The sequence below is a fragment of the Poecilia reticulata genome, chromosome 4, assembly GCF_904066995.2.
Source record: "Poecilia reticulata chromosome 4, P_reticulata-male-v2, whole genome shotgun sequence".
NCBI lineage: Eukaryota > Metazoa > Chordata > Actinopteri > Cyprinodontiformes > Poeciliidae > Poecilia > Poecilia reticulata.
The window spans coordinates 26,298,757-26,320,043 of record NC_088833.1 but is presented as its reverse complement, the minus strand read 5'-3'; the positions used below and the strand labels follow the sequence as shown (position 1 = coordinate 26,320,043).

The following is a 21,287-nucleotide window of genomic DNA, read 5'->3' as shown; positions in this document are numbered from 1 at the left end:
TAAAGGCAATGAAATGTGTATTTTCTCTCTTAAGAAAATTAATTTAATTATTTACATGTTGTATGTATTTTCAATATTGTACAAAATAAAAAATCAGCATAATGTGCTAATTTTTAAATCCAATTAATCGTCAGTACAATCAATTACTAAAATAACTGTTAGCTGCAGCTCTGCTCCTGTACCTGATTAAAAACAGTAACGCCACTTCCACTCATTCCTAGTAATAGTGCACACCAGACGCGCCTATTTGAATTTTTGAGCAAAATACACTCTTATATTTCACCTTTTTGGTTCTCTTCGTCACAAACAAAGCCTATTGCCTCTGAATAGGATTTCCACATGACATTGCCAAAAAAGAAGGGTGATGCTGAAGCAGAAGACACTAGGTCCAGGTGGAGAGAGTGTGCAAGTTACAGTGGTGGTGTCGTAGGGCACGGGATACTTAGTATTAGTCTTAAAGCTCTAAATCTTCTTATCTACCCACCCATTACAGAAGCAGATAAAGTTCGGCAGTGGCTGACGAGGGGACATAAGGGATGGGATTAAACCGAGCATTAAACTTGCTGCTTATTTGAGGCATATTTATGCGTTTGATCTAACCTCCCGCTTGTTGCCGGCGCAGCCCATGGTGAAAGCGTCCCCGTGGGGGAGCCACCAGGGGAACGGCTGGGGCGGCGGTGGCGGGGGCATGTCTTGGGGCCGGGACCACCGCAGAGGCAGCAGCATGGGCGTGCCCGGCTCCGTCAGTCACGCCTCGCCCCTGAAGAAGCCCTTCTCCAGCAACGTCATCGCTCCGCCCAAGTTCCCGCGCTCCGGAGGGTCACTGGGGCCGAAGTCCTGGATGGAGGAGAACATGTTTCGCACGGACAGCAACAGCAACACCATGTTGCCCCTGCAGGTATGAGCTCAGCTGTTCACATGATTTCAGCATTTATGTTAAACGGAATTAGTTCATGCTCTCATCGATGCGCATATTAACCCAATCATAATGTTGAGTTTTTGTCTTTCCTGTTCTCTTCTCAAATGTCCCCTTTTGTCGCTTTATAGTCACAAACGTCAATACATTTTCCAGGTTTTTGTGCCATAGAAAAGCACAAAGGGACAACCTGTAATTTAGGAATGTTTTCACACCTGATAGTCAAGTAGACTGGGTTCGATTAGGAACCAAAGTTGAAACATTTATTACATGTTCAGCTGGTGCGAGTTGCTTTCACACTGTGAAATGATTCCCCTCCTTTCCTGTGGTGGCGCTTCACCAAGAACCATTGAAGGGAACAACATGAAAACCTCTGAAGACGACGCTGAGAGAAACTTCCTTCTTTGCAAAATGCAAACAAAAATGGAGTAGCATCAGGTTTTAGCAGTTTGGCAAACAACCATGAGGCAGTTCTCCCTGCTAGCACTAAATTAGTGTGTTTGTTTTTGTTGCATTTACCCAGAATGCCCTGCGCTATAGTCCACTTCCTGCTTTTAGAGCAGATTCAGGTCCACTTGTGTTCACATATGTTTGCAAACTGCTCTAGAGTTCACTTCGATCAAACCAAGACAGAGGTTTTTATTCGGAACAGAGTTTGCTTTTCTGGTCAGCGTCAGAATTTAATTTTACATTCACACCTCCACAAATAAACTGGACTTTCTAGATAAACCAACTGGAGTCCGATTAAAGCGGACTAAATGTGGCTGGTGTGAATGCTATCTTAAAGTCGGTATAAATCCAGGTTTCTTGTGAAGGTCTCAGCGGTTTATTAGAGGACATGAGGGAACAAATAGGATCTTGAAGAGCAAGGATCACAGCAGATGTCAGAAAATAACAAGCAGGGTTAGGTTTTACGACAACATCTGAAGGTTTAAACATGTCACAGAGAGCCCTGTTCTGTCCTTTATCTGAAAACGAAAAGAGTAGAGTACAGTTGTCAGCCTACCAAGACATAAACCGACAATAAACCGTCAATCAGAGAAGCAGCCAGGAGGTCACTGTAACTCTGGAGGATGTTTTCTTTTTGACAGCTGTCAGTCATGTTTTTCACAAATCTATAATTTAATGTTAGAGTGAGGAACATGGTGGTAGCAGCATTGAGTTTGAAGTGACATACAGACAGACATTGACTCAAGGGACACAAACTTTTCACATTTTCATTTGGAAGTTACTATGAAAACCATTTGTCATTTTCCTCCCGCCTCACACTATGTACTACTTTGTGTTGATCTACGAGACAAAACCCCAACACAATGCATTGACGTTTGTGGTTTTAATGTAATAAAATATGGAAAAGGCTCAAGGGAGAAGAGCATTTCAAGGCACTCTGAAGAACTAAATCACTAATTCACGTCTTTGTTTCTAAAGATTTCTGTGAATTTGTTCTTCTGGTTCCTGAACGTTGTTCCTCTAAAGGGAAACTCAGCTACTAAAATTAGATATTGGAGGAAACAACAGCTGAGTTTCCATTCACTAGGAAAATGTGAATTGATCCGATGATTAATTCTGATTAAAGGATCAATTCACAATTGTAAACCAGTCTGTCCCTTTGGGAACAATAATGACTGTAATTTAGTTTGAACTCAAATCAAATGAAAGCCGAAAGGAAAGTTTAAGCAACAACTGAGGTCGACATCCTTCAGAGGAAAGTTGACTCTATTTGGAGTGTCTGTTTTCTTTGTGGATGTTTGGCGTATCCTGTCATGCCTGGAAAGATGCAATCAATTGTTGGGTTTTACTGCGTTGGCTCGGACTGAAATTTGCTGATCCAACATGTCCTCTTATTCCGTGCCAAGTCTGACACAATTTGCAAAACTTGTTTGATTTAACACCCCATGTATATTAAATCTTTTGCTGAAACAGACTGTTCAGTTGTGAGGTTCAGAGTGTGACAGGCAGGACCAGTTTCTCATTGTTGTTAACTTCCTAATTTTCATACACACATACCGTTTTTGTGTGTGTAAACTTTATTGTTTCTCACAATTAAAGATAGCAAATGAAGATGCACTTACATAACAAAACAGTAGGAGTTTGAATCAAATTTATTTCCCAATCATTGGTCAGAAGCTATTTAGAGAAAATTTGATCATGGACTGAACAATTTTTCCGTCTCTGCATGTTAGCTCTTTCTACATAAATTATTTCCATTCACCTGTTCATATTAGCATTTTTTTTCTTACAATAAATACACTTTATTTTCCAAAACTATCATTTTGGATGTAAAATCCACCTGAGTAAAGGAAAAGCACTTACGTTTCACTTATTTTGCATCACGTACATTGCCTAACGACTCAAATGAACCAAATCGAAACATCTACTCTAAGCTTTTTTTTCTCAAATTCACTGCAGTGCTAAAATTGACAACTCATCAACACCTGGTCGAGAAGCATTTAGGAACAAATTCAAACTTAGTGTTTCCTTTTGGCTACCAAAGCCAGCATGACGACAGGTTTGACTGACGACTGATTCCCTAATCTAAATTTTTCAGAACTTAGAGGAAGAAGTATTGTCTGTTCTGCATGCTGTGTTATTAAAAGGCTGCAGTCGTCTGTTCTCAGAGGCAAACTCTGGACAGTATCGGGATGCAGTTGTCCAGACATTCTCCAGACTCCCTCAAGCTGTCCTTTAGCTAAAGACCTGATGTTTTTCTTGTTAAATTCTCCCATGAAGCCATTCGGGCAGAAACTGCTGAGAGAAAATCACAAAGTTACATCTGAACACTGAAACAAAGTGTCACATTTCGTCTCTTCTAAAGGGTTTATTTAATAATCTACACTTACTGAGGCCTCGTCAGTCGGTTAGTTTTTTCTACGTTCGTTAACTGGGTCATATACGACTCATTCAAATTAAACTAATGATATCAGCCCGAATGAGGTTGCCGCCAAGTTGTGCGACTGTTGCTATGAGTTTGTATTTTTAGTCGTATCAGTGCCAAGAAGAACAACGTTTCCATTCCAGGAAGCAGGCCTGACTTCATGGATGAATTTCCATAAACAGTGTCAGACCCAGAAATTTTTCAGATTCCAAGTCTTTTCCTTCCTTCCTTTTCTGTTTAACGTTTGGCTGTCGCTGACAGAGCGCATCTATGCAGCATCACCTTTCCACAGTCACATGGGATTCAGTCTGACGACGGTAAGAGAGAGAGAGAGAGTCACCTCTGCTCTCGGTGTCAGAGGTCAGAATAATTCCCCAACCGAATTTAGTTTGGGCTGAAATTAATCTTCAATAACAGAATCAACTTTTGCTACAAACAAATCGGTTCAGTCAAATTCTGAAGTATTTCTTCCAATAAAGATATTGGTTTATCTTCGTGTTTGAACATGCTAGGTGTCTCTGCTTGCATTTCTGACACGTTAGCAGGACTAAAGGGTGGATTCGTCTCTGTTTTAAGACTGAAAACCACTGAGAAATTTCTATGGATGCTTTTTCATTCTTGTACTTTGTACCTCACGGCTTCATAAAATGATGTTTTAGTCATTCATTTGTACTGAATGAGATCAAACTAATTATATTTCAACCTTGCATCGTGAAGGGTATCACGTACAGAACCTTGATGCAAAGTCTCGCAAAAAAAAAAATCTGGATATAGAAGGATTCCAGGTTTTCACTTTTCACATTTCTTTACCATTAAATATAAATAAATACCGTGGTGCGTTTGTGTTCTGATTCAGTACTTGAAACACCTTTTGCTGCAGATCCCAAGACTGAAGTTTTTCCAGATTTTTATTGGCAAAATTCTGTCAGACTGAACAGAGATTGTGGTGAACATACATTCTTACAGATTCTTCACTGAATTCAGGCTGGACTTTGACTAGGCCATTCAAACACGCCAACATGCTATGATCTAAACCATTCCTTTGTAGCTCTGGCCTGTACGTTTAGGGTTGTCATCCCACTGGAAGATGAACTTTCACTCCAGTATCATGTCTTTTTTCAGTCTTTTTTCAGCCATTCAAACAGGTTTTCTATCAGGATTGTCCTGTATGTGCATCTTCCAATCAAACCTCAGCAGTTTCCTTGCTTAACATAACCATTCCCACTCTGCTGCAATCTTTCCTATCTATGGCCTTTCTTGCTTTCTTTGTAGACGGCATGACAGGTAGTATTCCTATCAGCTGATTGGTTATTTTTTATAACCTAATACTGCTAGTCTGCTGCGTTCCTTTAATCCACATGATGCAGATGTTCACTAATGGCCTTTAGCAAGGCTTCTTTCATTTATGCAACGACGAACAACGGCAACAGGTGAAAGTTGAAACAATGAACAGCAACGTCGACTAAAGTTGAGCAGTTTTCAACTTTCTTGTGTTGCGTCACATGCCTGCTATTACGTGACAAAATGTAAAAGAAAAAAACAACAACAAAAGAATATGTACACTGACATCTATTTGTGTACAACTCAGCTCCTTATAGTTGTCCAGCCCCTCACTGGCTCACCTCCAGGCCCTCTAATTGAATAAATATGGAAAGAATGTTAATCTGAATCTACGGTCCCCTGCATGTTAAGCCCAACAGCCACATTTCTGAGGCTTTAATACTCACAAGCCAAAATCACAAATCTGTGATAGATTTACACATGCATCATGGTGTGTGTGCTTCATTTATGTCTGGCAAAGTAACAAACATGCGCCTCTTTTATTTATTTTTTTCTTTAACTTTTCCAGGACCGCTCCAGAATGTACGACAGCCTGAACATGCACTCGTTGGAGAGCTCCCTGATCAACATCATGCGAGTGGAGCAGGACCCGATAAAAGGTAATGCGGCCTTTTCTCTTTCGGTCTCCGCCCGTCGTGGGCGTGGGAGTCAGAGGAAGGCGATCTTGCTTGGGAAATTGTTTCCAGGAGCCGACGAGCCTATTTCTCCCACAGCCGTGTTGTTTTTTTCCACACGCGGGCTTATTTACCTCCCCGCTGAGAGCTTAATGCCGGTGCCACCAGCTGCACGTTCAACTGACCCTTAAAGCTCTGATCTGGTGGCTGGCTTAACCTGGCCAGCAGAACCGGCCTGCTGTTTTTTTGTGCATCAGTAAGAGTAAGAAGAGAAACCTGTTTTCTGACTGTTCAGCCTTTGGAAATTCAACAGATTCAGAATGAGCTCTGGGCTTCTTCTGAATTATTTCTAATGGTTTGACAGCGACAGGCAGAGAGTGCGACACTGTCCTGGCCTCCTGCGCTCAGCTGCTGAACATCAGAGTAGCAGTGTCAGATGACTGCACCCTCCTCCTCCTCCGCCTCTTCTTCCTTCTCCTCCTCTTCCTCAGTCGCCGTCTCCGCCGCCTGCCAGTGGCTCATTTACAGCCATGTGAGCTATATACGCTCTCACTTTACAATATTGAAAGAACAGAGGAAGAACATGGGTGGCACAAACAGGCACGTCTGCTTTGGTTACTGATTTGTTTGTGGACAAGCAATAAGCGCCATCATTCCTTTCCGTTTTATTAGAGATCCACCTGTGCTCTTCTTCCATGAGCTAGATTTTTTTTTGGGGGGGGTTGGGGAGGGGGATTTCCTGCTTGAACAGATGGACAGGACATGAACCAGTGTGCAGAGCAAAAAAGAAGACGGGAGGGGGGCGGGTTAATTTTAGATGAGATCACCCTTCCACACACTGTTTATGACAGCCAAGAGGGGAGATGAGAGGGACGACGGCTTACAAGGCCCTGACAGGCTATTTACAGCATTACCACTTTATTATGCTTAGCAGCTTTTAAACGTAAGAGCACATGGTAAAATGATCAGGTTTCATTAGCTTGTTAGCATAAAGTAGCCAAGAACTTTTTAAGCTCTCGAGGTTTATTTAATATTTTCCAGCTACGAATGAAACATTTCAGATTTTTTTCCGTTTTGGTAGATAAACAAAAATAAAATGCAGACGAGCCCATTATCTGCTCCACCATGACTCATCTGCAGACTGCAGCTTCTGTGCTGGAGCTTTGGCAAATCCAAGCCAAAGGGTCCTGCCTTGTATTCTTGTCATGCAAATGCAGTTTCACGGCATGAAACTGGTCAGTACAGGTCAGACGACCTGAAGAAGAGGATTCAGAAGTCACATCTTCTTCAAATTCTCAGAATTCCCTTGCAAATGGTTATGCAGATGAACCTGCACTAATGGTAACCTAAAAACGACGACTAGGTAACTTAAAAAGTGGCATGGTTGGTGCTAATTCCTCACAACAGGAACTGCGAGTCTTTTCATCATTCGTCACATCCATCCATCCATTTTCTTTGCACCCTTGTCCTTAGAGGGGTCGGGAGGGTGCTGGTGCCCATCTCCAGCTAACGTTCCGGGCGAGAGGCGGGGTCACCCTGGACAGGTCGCCAGTCTGTCGCAGGGCAACACAGAGAGAGACAGGACAAACAACCATGCACGCACGCACTCACACCTAGGGACAATTTGGAGAGGCCAATTAACCTGACAGTCATGTTTTTGGAGGAACCCGGAGAAAACCCACGCATGAGAACATGCAATCTCCATGCAGAAAGACCTGGGCCGGGAATCGAACCCAGAACCTTCTTGATGCAAGGCAACAGCTCTACCAACTGTGCATTGTCACATGACAACTACAAATCTCTATGAATTCTCAGGGAATCCACACAGTCATAAAAACTCTTAAAAGTATTAAAATTAAGGCCTTAAACTGTATTAAATTCAATAAAAATCACAGGTTTTATGTTTTGTCATGGCAGGACTATTTTTATCTTGTATATGTTGTTTTTTTCTCAAAAATCTTTATTGTCATCTAATCATCTTCATTGTGACTTGAGGCGGTTGAGGCTACTGCTAACTAGCTGCTAATACCTTTGCTAGCTAACTCCATAGCTTAATTTTTTGTGCATTCTGTTAAAAAGGCAGACCCCAGAAATGTCACAGTTTTGAAGGTACATGGCTGAAGCGCCCCAGAAAACGGTGACTGTTGCTAATGCGACATAAAAACTCTGAAATCGGAAGTTCAGTGGATTTTAAACATGGAGTTCAAACATTAGTCTTACAAGTCTTTACCAGGTCGTAAATTTAATTGAAAATGGTTTTAAAGGTCTTAAAAAGTCTTAAATTTGAGTAGGTGAAACCTGCAGAAACTCTGATTTTAGTAGGATTTTATGTGGTGCAGTACAACAAAACCGTTAAGAGGAATACAAATGATAAACATGGTTTTCTTTTTTTGTCTTTTACAAATGAAAATCTGGAAAGTATCTGTGCATTTCTATCCAGCCCTCCTTACTCTGATGCACTTGAACCATTTATCTTCAGACACATCCTGTGTGTAACTTAGCATAAATACAGCTGTTCTCAAAATTCCTAGAGTAAACTAACTTATATAGCGCCGTTTCAGACAAACTGACCACTCAATGCGCTACACAAGAAGAACCTGTATAAAATTTCAAACTGTGGCTTTGCAAACTCCCAAAAGACCTGCAGATGTGACTGTAGAGAAAAGGTGACTCAACCAAGTATTGACAAAGGGAGGCTGAATACAAATGCTCAGTGAGAGGATATTACAATAAGACACTGCATGCGTCAGAGCTTTGACAGTAACTAGATACCATTGAAATATTAAATAATACTAAAACATCCTGCTCTGTATGCTGGTTACTGCATAAAAATCCCATTTACTTGTCACTATAACACGTTTTGCTGAACAATAAATTGTCCCAAAAATGATTGCGGTAAACGATAATATTGTCGTTTTGAGACCATTTCCAAGTAATGTGTTGATAATAGCATAATAATGCAAGTTCCCTCTCTCAAAGACTCATAAACTTTATTTTTGTACAGGACACTCCATACTAGAACAGGAAGAGATTTTAAATATCCAAAATAAAACACAAAACCAAAAACAATAAATCAAAAAGAAGTAGAAACCACACACAACCAAAAACCATAAATAAGACAGATCATTAAGTGAATACCAGTATTTACAGCATGAAGCCAGCTTTAAAAAAAAAGCAAAGGTTCACCTGTTCTAAAAGAAATAAGAATAAAAATCAATGTAATTAGTGAAAAAAATGTCATAAATGCTCTCTTTTTTTTAAATAAACATTTGTATCGTTTTTGCCTGTAGCACACAGCTGTGCTCTCCCTGTTTGTTGTTTCTGCATCAGTTGCCATGTAAATGTGTCAGCCTCATCCTGCCCTCTCCCTCCGCTTTCCCCCTCATTGGTATCTGTATTTGTATTTCTGTGGTGTGTGTCTGAGTTTGTAACATGTGTGTTTCTCATGTCAGGCCGTGTGGGCTGCCCTAACCCCGGGGCCGACGGCCTTCTCATGCTCAATGGTAATTATCTGGAAGCGTCGTCGCCCTCTGTGTACCACTCCCCTCGCTGCATCCCCCGTTACTCTTTGACCTCGTTAGACTCACACTTCACCACCTGCAGGGCTCCTCGTGTAACTCTTCAAGGCTTTCTATTTTAAAATGCTGTCACACTTTTAAGGGCAACATACTGTAGATGCCTTAGTATTGATACTCTCAGAACCTGATCTACATTGTTATGTCTAGCTGTGGGGACAGACTCACATACATGCCTTTTAATAATAAAAAAATAAAATAAAATAAAAATGTTTTTGTTTTCATTTGTTCTAAGTATAAGAAAAAAATCTAAATCGGTTCAATTTAAATTCTCAACTTAGCAGAAGCTACGGTAATTTTTTGTGGTTGATTTCTGGTCACAAGCTCGTTTGGATCGTATAGAAGGCATGTGTCAAACTAGAGGCCTGTGGGCCAAATCCGGCCCGCCGTAGCTTCTTGTGTGGCCCTCTGGGTTCTAGACTAAACACCAAATGTGCTCACATTTTATGTCATCGGTCAAGTTAATGTAATTTTTTTATATGTTTACTGTCAAATTATATCAGTCCCTCCAGTTTCTTGAGAATTATTGTGGAAATTCTCGCAAAAATCAACAAATCCCCACACTTTTTAGCGTGAACACAAATAATTGGGAGTTTATTGTAGATTTTGCTAAAAGAAATTCCAAATTAACACCACAAACACTTTGATTTTTATTGCAAAAAAAAAATAAAAAATCACAAAATCCTGGAAGGACTGAAAAGATATTTAATAATGTTATTTAATTTTAAGAATTTGTTGATATTTTAACAGTTTGTGATCAGGTTTTATTGATACATCCTGGCACAACCGGCCCTTTAAGAGCATTCATGATCTTGATTTGGCCCAAAACGACAATGAGTTGGACACCACTGATCTAGCAAATTAAGCTCCTTTACTCAACTCTGAGATTTCTAAAATGCTGCCAACATACTCAGCATATTTCACAGCGGACGACGTTTTGCTCTCTTTTGCTCCTCTTCAGTCTGAATGTTCTTGAGACACTGTAAATGGTTCACTTTTAGGCAGGCCATTCCATCCTGTTAATTAATTACTGAAGTCAGTTGATTTGTAGTTGGATAAAGTTATGAGATAATTGCAGATTAAAGTTTAAAATGTTTGCACGGCTGAACTTTGCCCTCTTGTACTTTTCTACATGCAGCCAGAAGCTATGGGAGACGTCGAGGTAAATACTGCGATGTGTCTGTCTTCTCCTGTGGCATGTTTTCCTGCTTACTGTAAATGGGCTTTCAGTCTGGAGCGAGAACTCGCTGTATTTTGGATTTTAGGTTTTAGAACATGTTGGGGTTTTTTATTTGTTTTTAGGAAGAAACTTCCTTTTCCCCCTTTGCTGTACATAAAAAACACAATTATTTTACTTACCAAGTAAGAATGATAACAGTGGTTTCCAGACTGTTATTCTCTTTCCATTAGTTGTAAATATTTGATCTCAAATGTCTAGTTAATGTTGTTTAGGTGTTTTTACATACTGTAGATCAATTACCAATCAGCTTAGCTTTTTATATAAACACGCATTAGCTCCTGTGCATTAAACTAGGAGGAAAATGGTCTTCAGTTGAAACTGCTCGGTAACTATTGAGTTCTTCGGATGTGAGTGACGTAGACATGGAATGTCTGGTTGATTAAAAATCTCTTTTCAGGCATTTTAGATTACTGATTGGATTTTCAAAACATGAAAACAGCCTTAAAATGTGAACTTTCCTCTTCCCTCTCTGTAAAAGGTCATCTACCAGGCCCGGTTCTGCACAATGTGGATTACATTCAGATTGTTCTGTTCCACAGTGCAGCCCTGACATATGTGTGTCTAACATTTTGGCCACGTGCAGCTGAACGTGAGTCGGTCGTTGACAGGCAGGTGCTGCAGGTTTCAACACCTTCTGCGTTTACAGGACCAGCTTTGTGACTTAAAGTATTCAAGCCCTTTGATCCTGACCATGTTTTAAAATCACCTGAATTCATACTGTGGTTAAATTACATCCAGGCCTGCTGGATATTATTTAGAGGCATCAAAGTAAATGGGGTTGAATAATGTAAATATGCTCTTCTTGTGTCAGTCACATAAAATGCCAGTGAGGTACATTCAGGTTTCTGGATGAAATGGGAAAAGTGTAAGGGGTGTGAATACTTTTTGGGGCACCTGAGGTTTGGTTCAGTATTTTATTTTATTTTTTTAATCCAAATCAAATTACTCTTCAAATTTTTGAGAGCTTCATATATTCTTTGCTTATCCGGAACATTTTCTAACTCTAAGCTGCTTCAGTTTGTAATTCAACCTTGTTAAATTAATTACACTTTTTTGTGTTTTTGTATATTCACAGTTGGCGGACCACTTAGTGTTTTTATTTTAATTTTTTTAGACTAACAGGCCACAAATAGTTTCAACGTAATTATAAAGGATTAAATTGAATATATTTGCCTTTGGCAATGCTGGTAATTAAATTTTAGAAGAAAACATGATTTATTTGTTATCAGTTTAATTATTTTTATTACGACAGATAATAAACTGAACACTTTGGAGGTCACATGATTTTGTTCCCAGCTTTTCAGCCCTGCCTCATCAGCCATGCAGCTCAACGCGGAGGGCAGATTATTGCGTGTCACAGTCACAGATCTGCCAAAAATGAAACTGCACATAATCCTCGCTTTAAGCTGCTGTTTTGTCTCTGCGTTGCAGTGCGATGAAAGTGGACAGGTTATTTTATAGGGCGCTTTACTCTCTAATCTGTCCCTCTGTAAAGAGGAGAAATGATGCTCCCTTAAAGAGGCCGCACTGCCGGGGCGCTTTCTGCAAATTCCCGCTTGTCTCACCTTCCTGTTGATCTCTGCCAGGCCGCTCCTCTCTCTTCCCGATCGACGACAATCTCCTCGACGACGGCCACGGCAACCAAGGTGTCCCTGGAGTCCTCGGCTCCCCCAACTGCTACCCCCACCAAAACGGGGAGCGCATCGAGCGCTTCTCTCGTAAGGTGTTTGTGGGGGGCTTGCCTCCTGATATAGACGAAGGTGAGGATGACCAGACCGGCTCCACGACTGGGGTTTTTTTCTGCTCTGTCTTTCACTTTTTACATCTGTTTGTTTTGTTTGTTTGTTTTTTTCTAAACGTCGATTCAGATGAAATCACCTCAAGCTTCCGTCGCTTCGGTCACCTGGTGGTCGACTGGCCACACAAAGCTGAGAGCAAATCCTACTTTCCACCTAAAGGTATCGACAAAACACACAAACAAGTCTGATATATCATAAACATTTTCTATAAATGTTTTCATCCTGAAAAAGAAAAAAAAATCCTTAAAGTAAAATCTTTATTTAGTGGGAGAAAATCCCAAATTAAGAAATGATTTAGGAGAATTACTGGTGTCACAATTATTAGCACCCGCTAACATCCATCATCCGCCCTGCTTCGCCCCGCATCCAGCAGTCATTTTCAATTTCTGGTAAATAATCCATGACGCTGAGTTTCCCCTTCGGGGTGTAAATATGATCACACAGAAACCCATTACCCCGAGTCATTAATCCAAAATTGGAAAAAAAATAGTAGATGATGTCATTGTCTTGTTCTGGAAGCTGGACTCATTTATTTTGAAAATGTAGCTCAATCAAACATGGCAGAGAGATGCTTGATGTGCAGGATTTTCTACTCCAGGTTTTCTGCACCACATGTCAACACGACAAATCTGATTAGCCGGCCAACATTGAAACATGAAGTGATTTAGGAGAAACGTGCAAAAGGAGGCTGGAGTTTATGCAATAGATATATATTTTCTACATTTATTAGCCTGGATATGGATAAATACTTGTTATTTTATGGGAGGCTTATGCCTCCCATTCAAGTCTTGTTTTTGAATTCTTTAATTCAAGAAGAAGACATCAGGGCAAATGATGTGTTTCAGGGCCATTCATTGTTATTCAAGTGTGATAAATGTGCTGTTTTTTGAAACTCATTAAAGTCACTGCTGACCAAAATAATCATGATTGTAATATTAGTCATAATGGAGGAGCTCTGCATTCAAATATTGTAGAGATTTTCATAAATCAGGAAATATCCAATGGAAAGCAGTTAGTAGCCCTAACATTCCCAACTTCGACCGGTGAGAAATAAAACAAAAGACGTACATTTTTGACATAATTATAAGTTTTGGTGAATCACAAACAGCATTTTTTTTGTTAATAGGAAAATTACAACGTATTTTGGCCAACATGTTCAACTAATCCTGGATCATTTTAAGAACAGACAGAAAAAACTGGACCAAACCCACTGGGTCTTCCAACAAGATAACAACCCAAAATATACTGAACACAGAAGTGGCTCATCAGTTGCAGATTTCTCAAAGAGGAAGGCTCACATATCCCTTTCTGTATGACCCACTCTGGTGAAATGTTAAGGGAGAAGATTAAATGCTTTCCCATTGGCCCTAGTAGGTTGTGCAAAGTGATGTTTTTGAACTGAATCCACATTAAGACCTTGTGTATGTGTGTATTTGTCCAAGGATACGCCTTCCTGCTGTTCCAGGAGGAGAGCTCGGTGCAGGCCCTGATTGACGCGTGCATGGAGGAGGATGGGAAGCTCTACCTGTGTGTTTCCAGCCCCACCATCAAGGACAAACCAGTGAGTTCAACGCCCAGCATCTGTCTGGCAGGAACATAATGGAGTCGTCGTGAACATGTTTCCCGTCTTATCAAGAGACGAGAGTCAAACTTGTGTCGTGTTTGACTGCAGGTGCAAATCCGACCGTGGAACCTGAGCGACAGTGATTTTGTGATGGACGGATCACAGCCTCTCGATCCCCGTAAAACCATCTTTGTGGGAGGCGTCCCTCGTCCTCTGAGAGCAAGTACGTACCCCTGACTGTGTTTTAGTGACAACAAAACTATCCTGACTGCAACCATGGTGGGACAGCCTGTTATCCGATTGTGGTCTCTCTTCTCGTAATGTGCTAATAGTGAAGCTATTTCTTGGTTTAGAACTTTAGCATTTTTGCTAACATTGAAAACGTTTAGCAAGCTTACCCTTCCCTGAATAAATTTTTTTTCTGGTGAATGATAACGTACTGATTCTCTTGGCTGTTTTGTAAGCTTTCAGTTGAATAAAGTTTGACATCTGTGATGATTTATCTACTGTTAAGATGAAATCTTCAAGCTAATCGTTCATGCTCTTATTTTTAAGTGTGTGAAGACTGTTCATGCTGTAGTTCTATTTCCTCAGTTCTAATTTCCTCAACTGAACTTATATGTCTGCCTTTGTAGCATTTCCAGGGCTGACATCATATAATTTCAATTGAAGTTAGCACTTTAGCATTAGCTTGTGCTAAATACCATGTTGGCGTAATGCTTTAGCATTAGCTTATACTAAATACTGTGTTGGCGTAGCGCTTTAGCATTTGTGTAACTATTGTTTATAACTAGTGTTTTAGGGTTAGCGAAATTAACTTTTTAGCTAGCTGTGCCCACAGCTGCTATTATGTCATGTTAACTTTCCTTTTTTAATATTCTCTGCCTTTGTTTAGTTGAGCTGGCCATGATTATGGACCGCCTCTACGGTGGAGTGTGCTACGCAGGAATCGACACAGATCCAGAGCTCAAGTACCCCAAGGGGGCGGGGCGGGTGGCCTTCTCCAATCAGCAGAGTTACATTGCTGCCATCAGTGCAAGATTCGTCCAGCTACAACATGGAGATATTGATAAGCGGGTACAGTTTGTTTTATTAACAATTCCCACACACTGAGGCATTTAAGATGTGACCCACAATTTCTCATTGAAAATGCAGGTGGAGGTGAAGCCCTACGTCCTAGACGACCAGCTGTGTGACGAGTGCCAGGGCGCTCGCTGCGGCGGGAAATTTGCTCCCTTCTTCTGCGCTAACGTCACTTGTCTCCAGTACTACTGTGAGTTCTGCTGGGCCAACATCCACTCCCGCGCAGGGCGAGAGTTTCACAAGCCCCTGGTGAAGGAGGGCGCCGACCGCCCGCGCCAGATTCACTTCCGCTGGAACTAACAGGGGGCCGGGGGGCTCCACATCCAGCGGTGACGGTCAGAGTTAAGGGAAACACCGGCTAATGGGAAAAAGAGCCTGGCTCTGCCTCTCCTGCTAAACTAAGCTATCAGTATAATCAAGTGCGCAACACTATACAATATATACTATATATAGCTATATATCTTTTGTAGCAGCCAAACACCGCAAGCCTCAGTTTTTCACCAAAACCCCCCTCACATCTCAGGCTCTGACAACTCTACAACTCTTTTGTGGTACTTTCATCTTTTTCTAAGAGGAGATTTAAAAGAAAAAAAAAGAGATTGATTTTTGTAGCTTTTTTTATTATTATTATCATCATTATTATTATTATGATTATTATTGTGATTACTATTATTATTTTTGTATGTGAGATTTAAAGTAGAAACAGGAATGTTTTTTGCATGGGGGCAGCTCGTCTGTCTGTCTGTCTGCTGCTAGCAACCACACAGTGCGTTCAGTGCACACTTGTTTCCGGGGAAAGAAAAAAGAAAAACTCGATTCTCTAACGTCGACACGTGCCGCAGGTGATTTAACCAAAGGTAGCAAAAAACGATAGGAGGCTCAAAACTGACACGCCGTCTGACGCGGAAACAAGCGTTCCTTTCTAATGCCGCCACGGGCTCTCTTGTTGTTTTTGTTTTTTGTTTTGTTTTGTTTTTACTTTTTTAGAAGGTTTATTGAAAGGAGAAAAAAAACCCAGAAGAAGAAAAGGTTATTTTTTTGTGCTCATTCTAACCTGTAGAGTGATACCTCAAAACACAAAATCCGGTTTTCTGCTAACATTTATACTTAAGAAGAAAAAAAAGCTATTTTAGAAGCTTTGCTGCTATATATAATTATATATGAATAGATATGTTGGTGTTATATTTAAACCCGAATCATGTAAAATGAAATGCAGTATGCACTCAACCACTTAACGGCGCCACAGAAAGAGTTAAGAGTGCATGCAAACCACAATAGGCTTGTAGCTGCAGAAGTAGCATGCAGGATAGATGTGAGAAAGATATAATAAACCAAAACAGCTGATCACTGAAATCCTATTTTAAAAAGGCTTCAAAACTGAAATTCTGTACTGGGTAGCATGATCATCAACTGCAGATTCCTAAATGACAAAGAAAAAAAAAGTCAGATGAAGTTAGGTAAGAAGAAGAAAAAAAACATACATAAACTTGCATGCATCGATGTTTCTCTGTTGTTTGATCTGTTTACATACTATCAATACAAAAACAAGTGATATCGGTTCTAATGTAGACTTAGTAGACGCCATCCTTTGGTGACATGGCGGCTTGTATAGACGAAAAAAAAAATCTCAAAAGCAGAGTGGTGTTCAGTGGTTTGTGTTGTCCATGTGCTGTGTGATTGTTCTTAGTGTGATAGCTCTAGTCTAGTTATCAACAGATTACGTAGAGATAAATTCAGCAACATGCCTTCGCTTTTCCTACGGTCGGACCTCTGAACGGTCCCCAAGTGATCTGAGACTGCAGCTCTTTGGCAGAAACAGATGCAAACACAAGAGTGACATTATTAAGCATCCTACATCGGCCCGCATGCGGCGTTTTGCAAAAGTACTCATACCCCTCTGACATTTTTCTCACTACAACCACCATCCATGTGTTATAGGCCAATGGCTAAAAAAACCTGGTTTATTGCAGGTTTCTGAAACGGAGGAAAATTACGCGTGCAGTCTGACATTTCTTTGGAGAAATAAAGAAGAAGGCCGTTCTGTTGAGATGGAGAGCACATGTGAACGTCATCTGAAGTCCACTGATTTCAGGTGACCTTCTTTTCCCAAAATTGCAAACCGTGTAGCGTTGTCCTCCTACTCTACAGTTATGCTCTGCTTTGTGTTGGTCTGTCACATAAAATCCCAAACAGATACATGGAAGTGTGTGGTTGTAACATGAATGAAATAAAAAAAAAAATCTAAGTATATGTAAGGGTGTGAATATGTTTGCAAAGCTCCGTATATTTTGTAATGTAACAGTCACAGCTCCACGCCATGCGACCGAAGCGCCGCAGTTTTACGGAAACCTGACGACGAATCGTCTCCCGCCCTGCGCTCTTACAGCGAGGATGATGACTTTAGTAAAAAAAAAATTAAAAAGCGAATCGTTGGTTTCTACTCGTTTCTGTCGGTTTCCGCCTCGACCCTTCGAAAGACGTTTCGACTAAACCGTTTAGGGACAATCTTTTCTGTTTGGACGGCCGCCCCGCCCCAGCCGCCCACTCAGTTACCGTACACGTGTGTCGCTCCTGTGTCGTCGTGATTTCGGTGTCCACCCTGTCCCAACCTGAACCCGTCCCCACCCCCCAAAGTGTGGTCTTCAGTGTTAGTCAAGTGTGTGCTGTTACGAAACCTTAACGAGACGGAAACTCAAAGCGTATATATTCTTATTATAGCTGGTTCGTATAATTTAAACTGTTTGTGTCGACGACTACTTACCCTTCACTGGCTCTTTGAGATGTTTTTTGATAATATATATTATTATTATTATGCACTACTTTTCTATTCACTCCCCCCACCTAATGATTTTAGTGCAAATGTGGACTCCATCTATTTATTACAACTGTAAAGATGATTTATTAATTTTTTTTTTTTTTTTTTCCCCCACTATTACTTATTTAAGATGTAGCGTGATGCAATGGTCTTAAGTTATCTATGTTCTCTGTGATTAGAGCCAGAATCCCAGATTTTTTCCTAATATATTTGAGTGTAATTTGGTTGTTGAGAGGAGCGGGAGTCCGAAAAGGAAAAAACAAAAAAAAAACAAAGTGAGAAGCGACGGAAAGGACCTGGACCCGTCTCCCTTCCTTTAGTTACCCCGATGATGTGTGAATATCGTCACCTGTAACACTTGACTCGTAACTGTTTTCGTGCGGTTCTTTTTTCTTTTTTTTTCTTTCTATGTTGAAACACTGTTTGTTTGTTCTGTACGTGTCCTCGTTTTATTCTTTTGTTTTTGTAAAAGCATATTTATTTCACTATTTTTGTAGACGAGAAAAAAGATTTTTTGATTTTGATTGTATTTTTCTATTTAAATAGGACTAATATGACAATTTATTTCCCCCACTCCACACCCCCACCGCCCCCAACCAGTGAATTATGCCCCAAAGGTTCAGAGGAATCATTTCATTAGCAACGCCATCAGACGTTTTTGATACACAGGTGATTCTTATTTTGATACGCGAGGCACATGTTGTTTGAAGGAAGGAAACATGAAGGTTTTCTTTAAATCTGGGAAGACACTTGACATTCTCGCCCCCCTCCGAACCCCTACTTCCTTCCTCCCCCACCCCCGTTGCATCGAGGCCCCGGCTGCCTGTCCTCGTAGATGCTCTGAAACTTGAATATAACACATTTTGAAAGGCCGACTAACCTCGACTCTGTGTTGTGATGTGCAATACTGTTTCTAATGTTTGTATAAAAGTAAGAACTACAGTGTAGACCTTTTTAAAATGCAGATTTATTTTTTTCATTGCATATTTTGCAGATTTCTGATCCACAGTGTCATTTTTTACCGTCAGAAAAACGAACCCCGTTTTTTCATTGCGAGTATTTTTAAATCCAGATATCTTTGTACTGATGTAAATGATTGTAGTTATTTTGAATAGTGTTTTGCTAACAAAAGGAGAGACTTTTTCATGCGTATTTCTATTTCCTTTCATCTTGTTTTGTCCTGCGTTTTTATTTTTCATTTAACAGTAGCAGATTTTTTTTCTTTCTTTTTTTTAGGAATAATTCGTCATATTTAAATGTTATTGTTTTTGTGGAGGTTTATTTGTATTTTTATGTGGACACACATAATATATTTGAGATGCTAACTGCTGAGATATTTTTGAGTTTTTGATTATTTTTAAAGCTAAATATTTGTAATTTTATTGGTAAAGTGACTAATTTCTAAATCAAAGTTCGTGTATAGATTCACAAAGCGGTCTATAAGGTGTTTGGATTGCGATTATTACTGAATGGTTCTTTGATATGCAAGATGAATATCATGGTTATTTTTATTTTTGTTGGTTTTGTATTTAAATGGGGTGTTGATTACAATATTATTTTCTTTCACTTCCTGAATAAAGACCCATTCTGTTTGGACACAATTTGACCTAGTGTGTTTTTCCCTGTTAAAGACGCATTTCTCTTGAGACCCTTCATGAAAATCGGCTCATAAAAAGGATTAGAGAAGTTTGTTTTTTTTAATAAATGATTTTCTTTGTCTTCAGAAGCAAAGCAAAGGCTAATAAATCCATAAAATTCAATGAGAAGTAGTCAGTGCAGAATATTTTAGACTGTTTCTCTCTACTTGACAGTATATTGCAGTTTTCATACACCTTTTCACAAATAGCATACTTTAGAGTTTAGCTTTGTATGTTAAATGGTGAACAAAAGTTATCAAATTTGATCAGATTCAAAAATAAAAACAGACTTTTAGGCCAGCATCGAATCAAAAATTGTTTATTAGATACCAATAAAAAAAATGTCTGGGGTTCACCTGACAAATCACTTTTTTTGTCTTTGAGTTCTTGTGCCACCCCCAGATGGAATGGCGCTCACAGTGGCGAGTCAAGTCGCCCTTTTAGCTCAAATCAGACACTACAGTTGACACTTTTAACAAAAACAGAGTCCTGCCTTCCAGTTTTAAAACACAAGTCATAACTACATTTAGATCAGTTCCGCCTTTATTGTACATAGCAACAATATCCACTGCTCGTCTTTTAGCAATAGTGGGAAAGAGTGAGCATGTTAAAGTGCTTACTGCGCTGACTTCCTGTTGGCTGCATTTTTATTGACTCATATTTACAAAGAGCCCTCAGGTCTACTACAGACTATCATGTCTTGTAGAGTTAAAATTTTTGATGTTATGCTCTAGTCTATTTTCTGTTTTAAACATTTTTATATAAAACTTTTAGATCAACTTTTTTTGTTTTCTTCATATGCTAACATTGAGAAAAAGTATCTAAAAGTGCAATTTCTTGTGGAATTTAAAATAATTTGCACAAAAGCGAATAAGCTACGTTTCAACACCATTTGTCAATAAGTAAAGTGAATAATTAGTGCTGCTTTAGAAGCACATTTTCTGTTCTGATGAGTGAGGCCTTAACTATCCTCTTCACCCTCAGTTGAATGACATGTTATTTTGTGCAATCATCTAGTATAGCACCACAGGTCTACTTCCAACCCACAGAAAAAAAATTGTTTTTTGGGATTGTGTTGGATCTCTTTCACTCATAAAATCTAATTTAAAACATATTTCGTTTTATTGTTTTATTGCAAAAGCCCCTGTGCATGTCAAGTTTTGAAGTACAAGACCAGTCACAGACCAGGTGTTTCTGTCACAGCAAGCCAAGTTCTGCTGTGTCTTGTCTGAATAATCCACCTTCTTCATTAAAACAAATGCTCCAAATAACTTTTTTGGTCTTTTTTTTTTTTTTTTTTTCAAATCCCTGAGTTCTTTGTTGGTCTTCAAATTAGATCTCACACTCAAATGAGGGCTCTGTTTAGTTTGTCGACCGTTTCTCAGACAGGATTATGTTCACCAGCAATAGTTTTCAGCCAAAACGTTGTCTAACACAAGATCAGTTTGTCCTTGGCTCAGTTTTCCGTATTTTCTAAACCTCAAGTAACATGCAAGCTCACTGATGTAATATACAAAATTTAGCAAATTCTCACAAAGCAATGTTGTACCTAAATATTTGTCGCTACATAATGACCTCCATGCCATCCTCCTCTTTTAAAGATTCTGCATTTGTCTCAGATTTAACTTAGTTCATAGTCAGTCAGATTCAATTTCATATTCAGACCAAATTGCAATACAATACACCCAATGAATCACAGTGTTAATTAGCAACAAAAAAAAGTGATCTGGGACGCCTTCAGTGGTTAATTTTGTTGTCATCTCTCATCCTGATCAAGCATGTGGAGACAGTGGAAAGGAAGTACTCCCTGTTTAACAGGAAGAGACCT

General features: G+C 39.8%; 1 protein-coding gene across 4 annotated transcripts in view; it reads left to right on the top strand.

The window, feature by feature from the left end:
• Positions 1 to 19,423, top strand: part of cpeb2 (cytoplasmic polyadenylation element binding protein 2) — a 25,447-nt gene extending 6,024 nt beyond the window's left edge. Inside the window, exons 2-11 of one of the 4 annotated variants that reach the window (XM_008407528.3) lie at positions 623 to 898; positions 5,641 to 5,731; positions 9,199 to 9,249; positions 10,460 to 10,483; positions 12,148 to 12,321; positions 12,430 to 12,519; positions 13,803 to 13,921; positions 14,033 to 14,147; positions 14,820 to 15,001; positions 15,080 to 19,423. In XM_008407528.3, coding sequence (XP_008405750.2) covers positions 623 to 898; positions 5,641 to 5,731; positions 9,199 to 9,249; positions 10,460 to 10,483; positions 12,148 to 12,321; positions 12,430 to 12,519; positions 13,803 to 13,921; positions 14,033 to 14,147; positions 14,820 to 15,001; positions 15,080 to 15,307 — 1,350 coding nt within the window. In that variant the 3' untranslated portion in view covers positions 15,308 to 19,423. The remainder of the gene's footprint in view (positions 1 to 622; positions 899 to 5,640; positions 5,732 to 9,198; positions 9,250 to 10,459; positions 10,484 to 12,147; positions 12,322 to 12,429; positions 12,520 to 13,802; positions 13,922 to 14,032; positions 14,148 to 14,819; positions 15,002 to 15,079) is intronic. The other 3 variants (XM_008407529.3, XM_008407530.3, XM_008407531.3) reach the window with 3 other exon arrangements.
• The last annotated feature ends 1,864 nt before the right edge of the window (positions 19,424 to 21,287 follow it).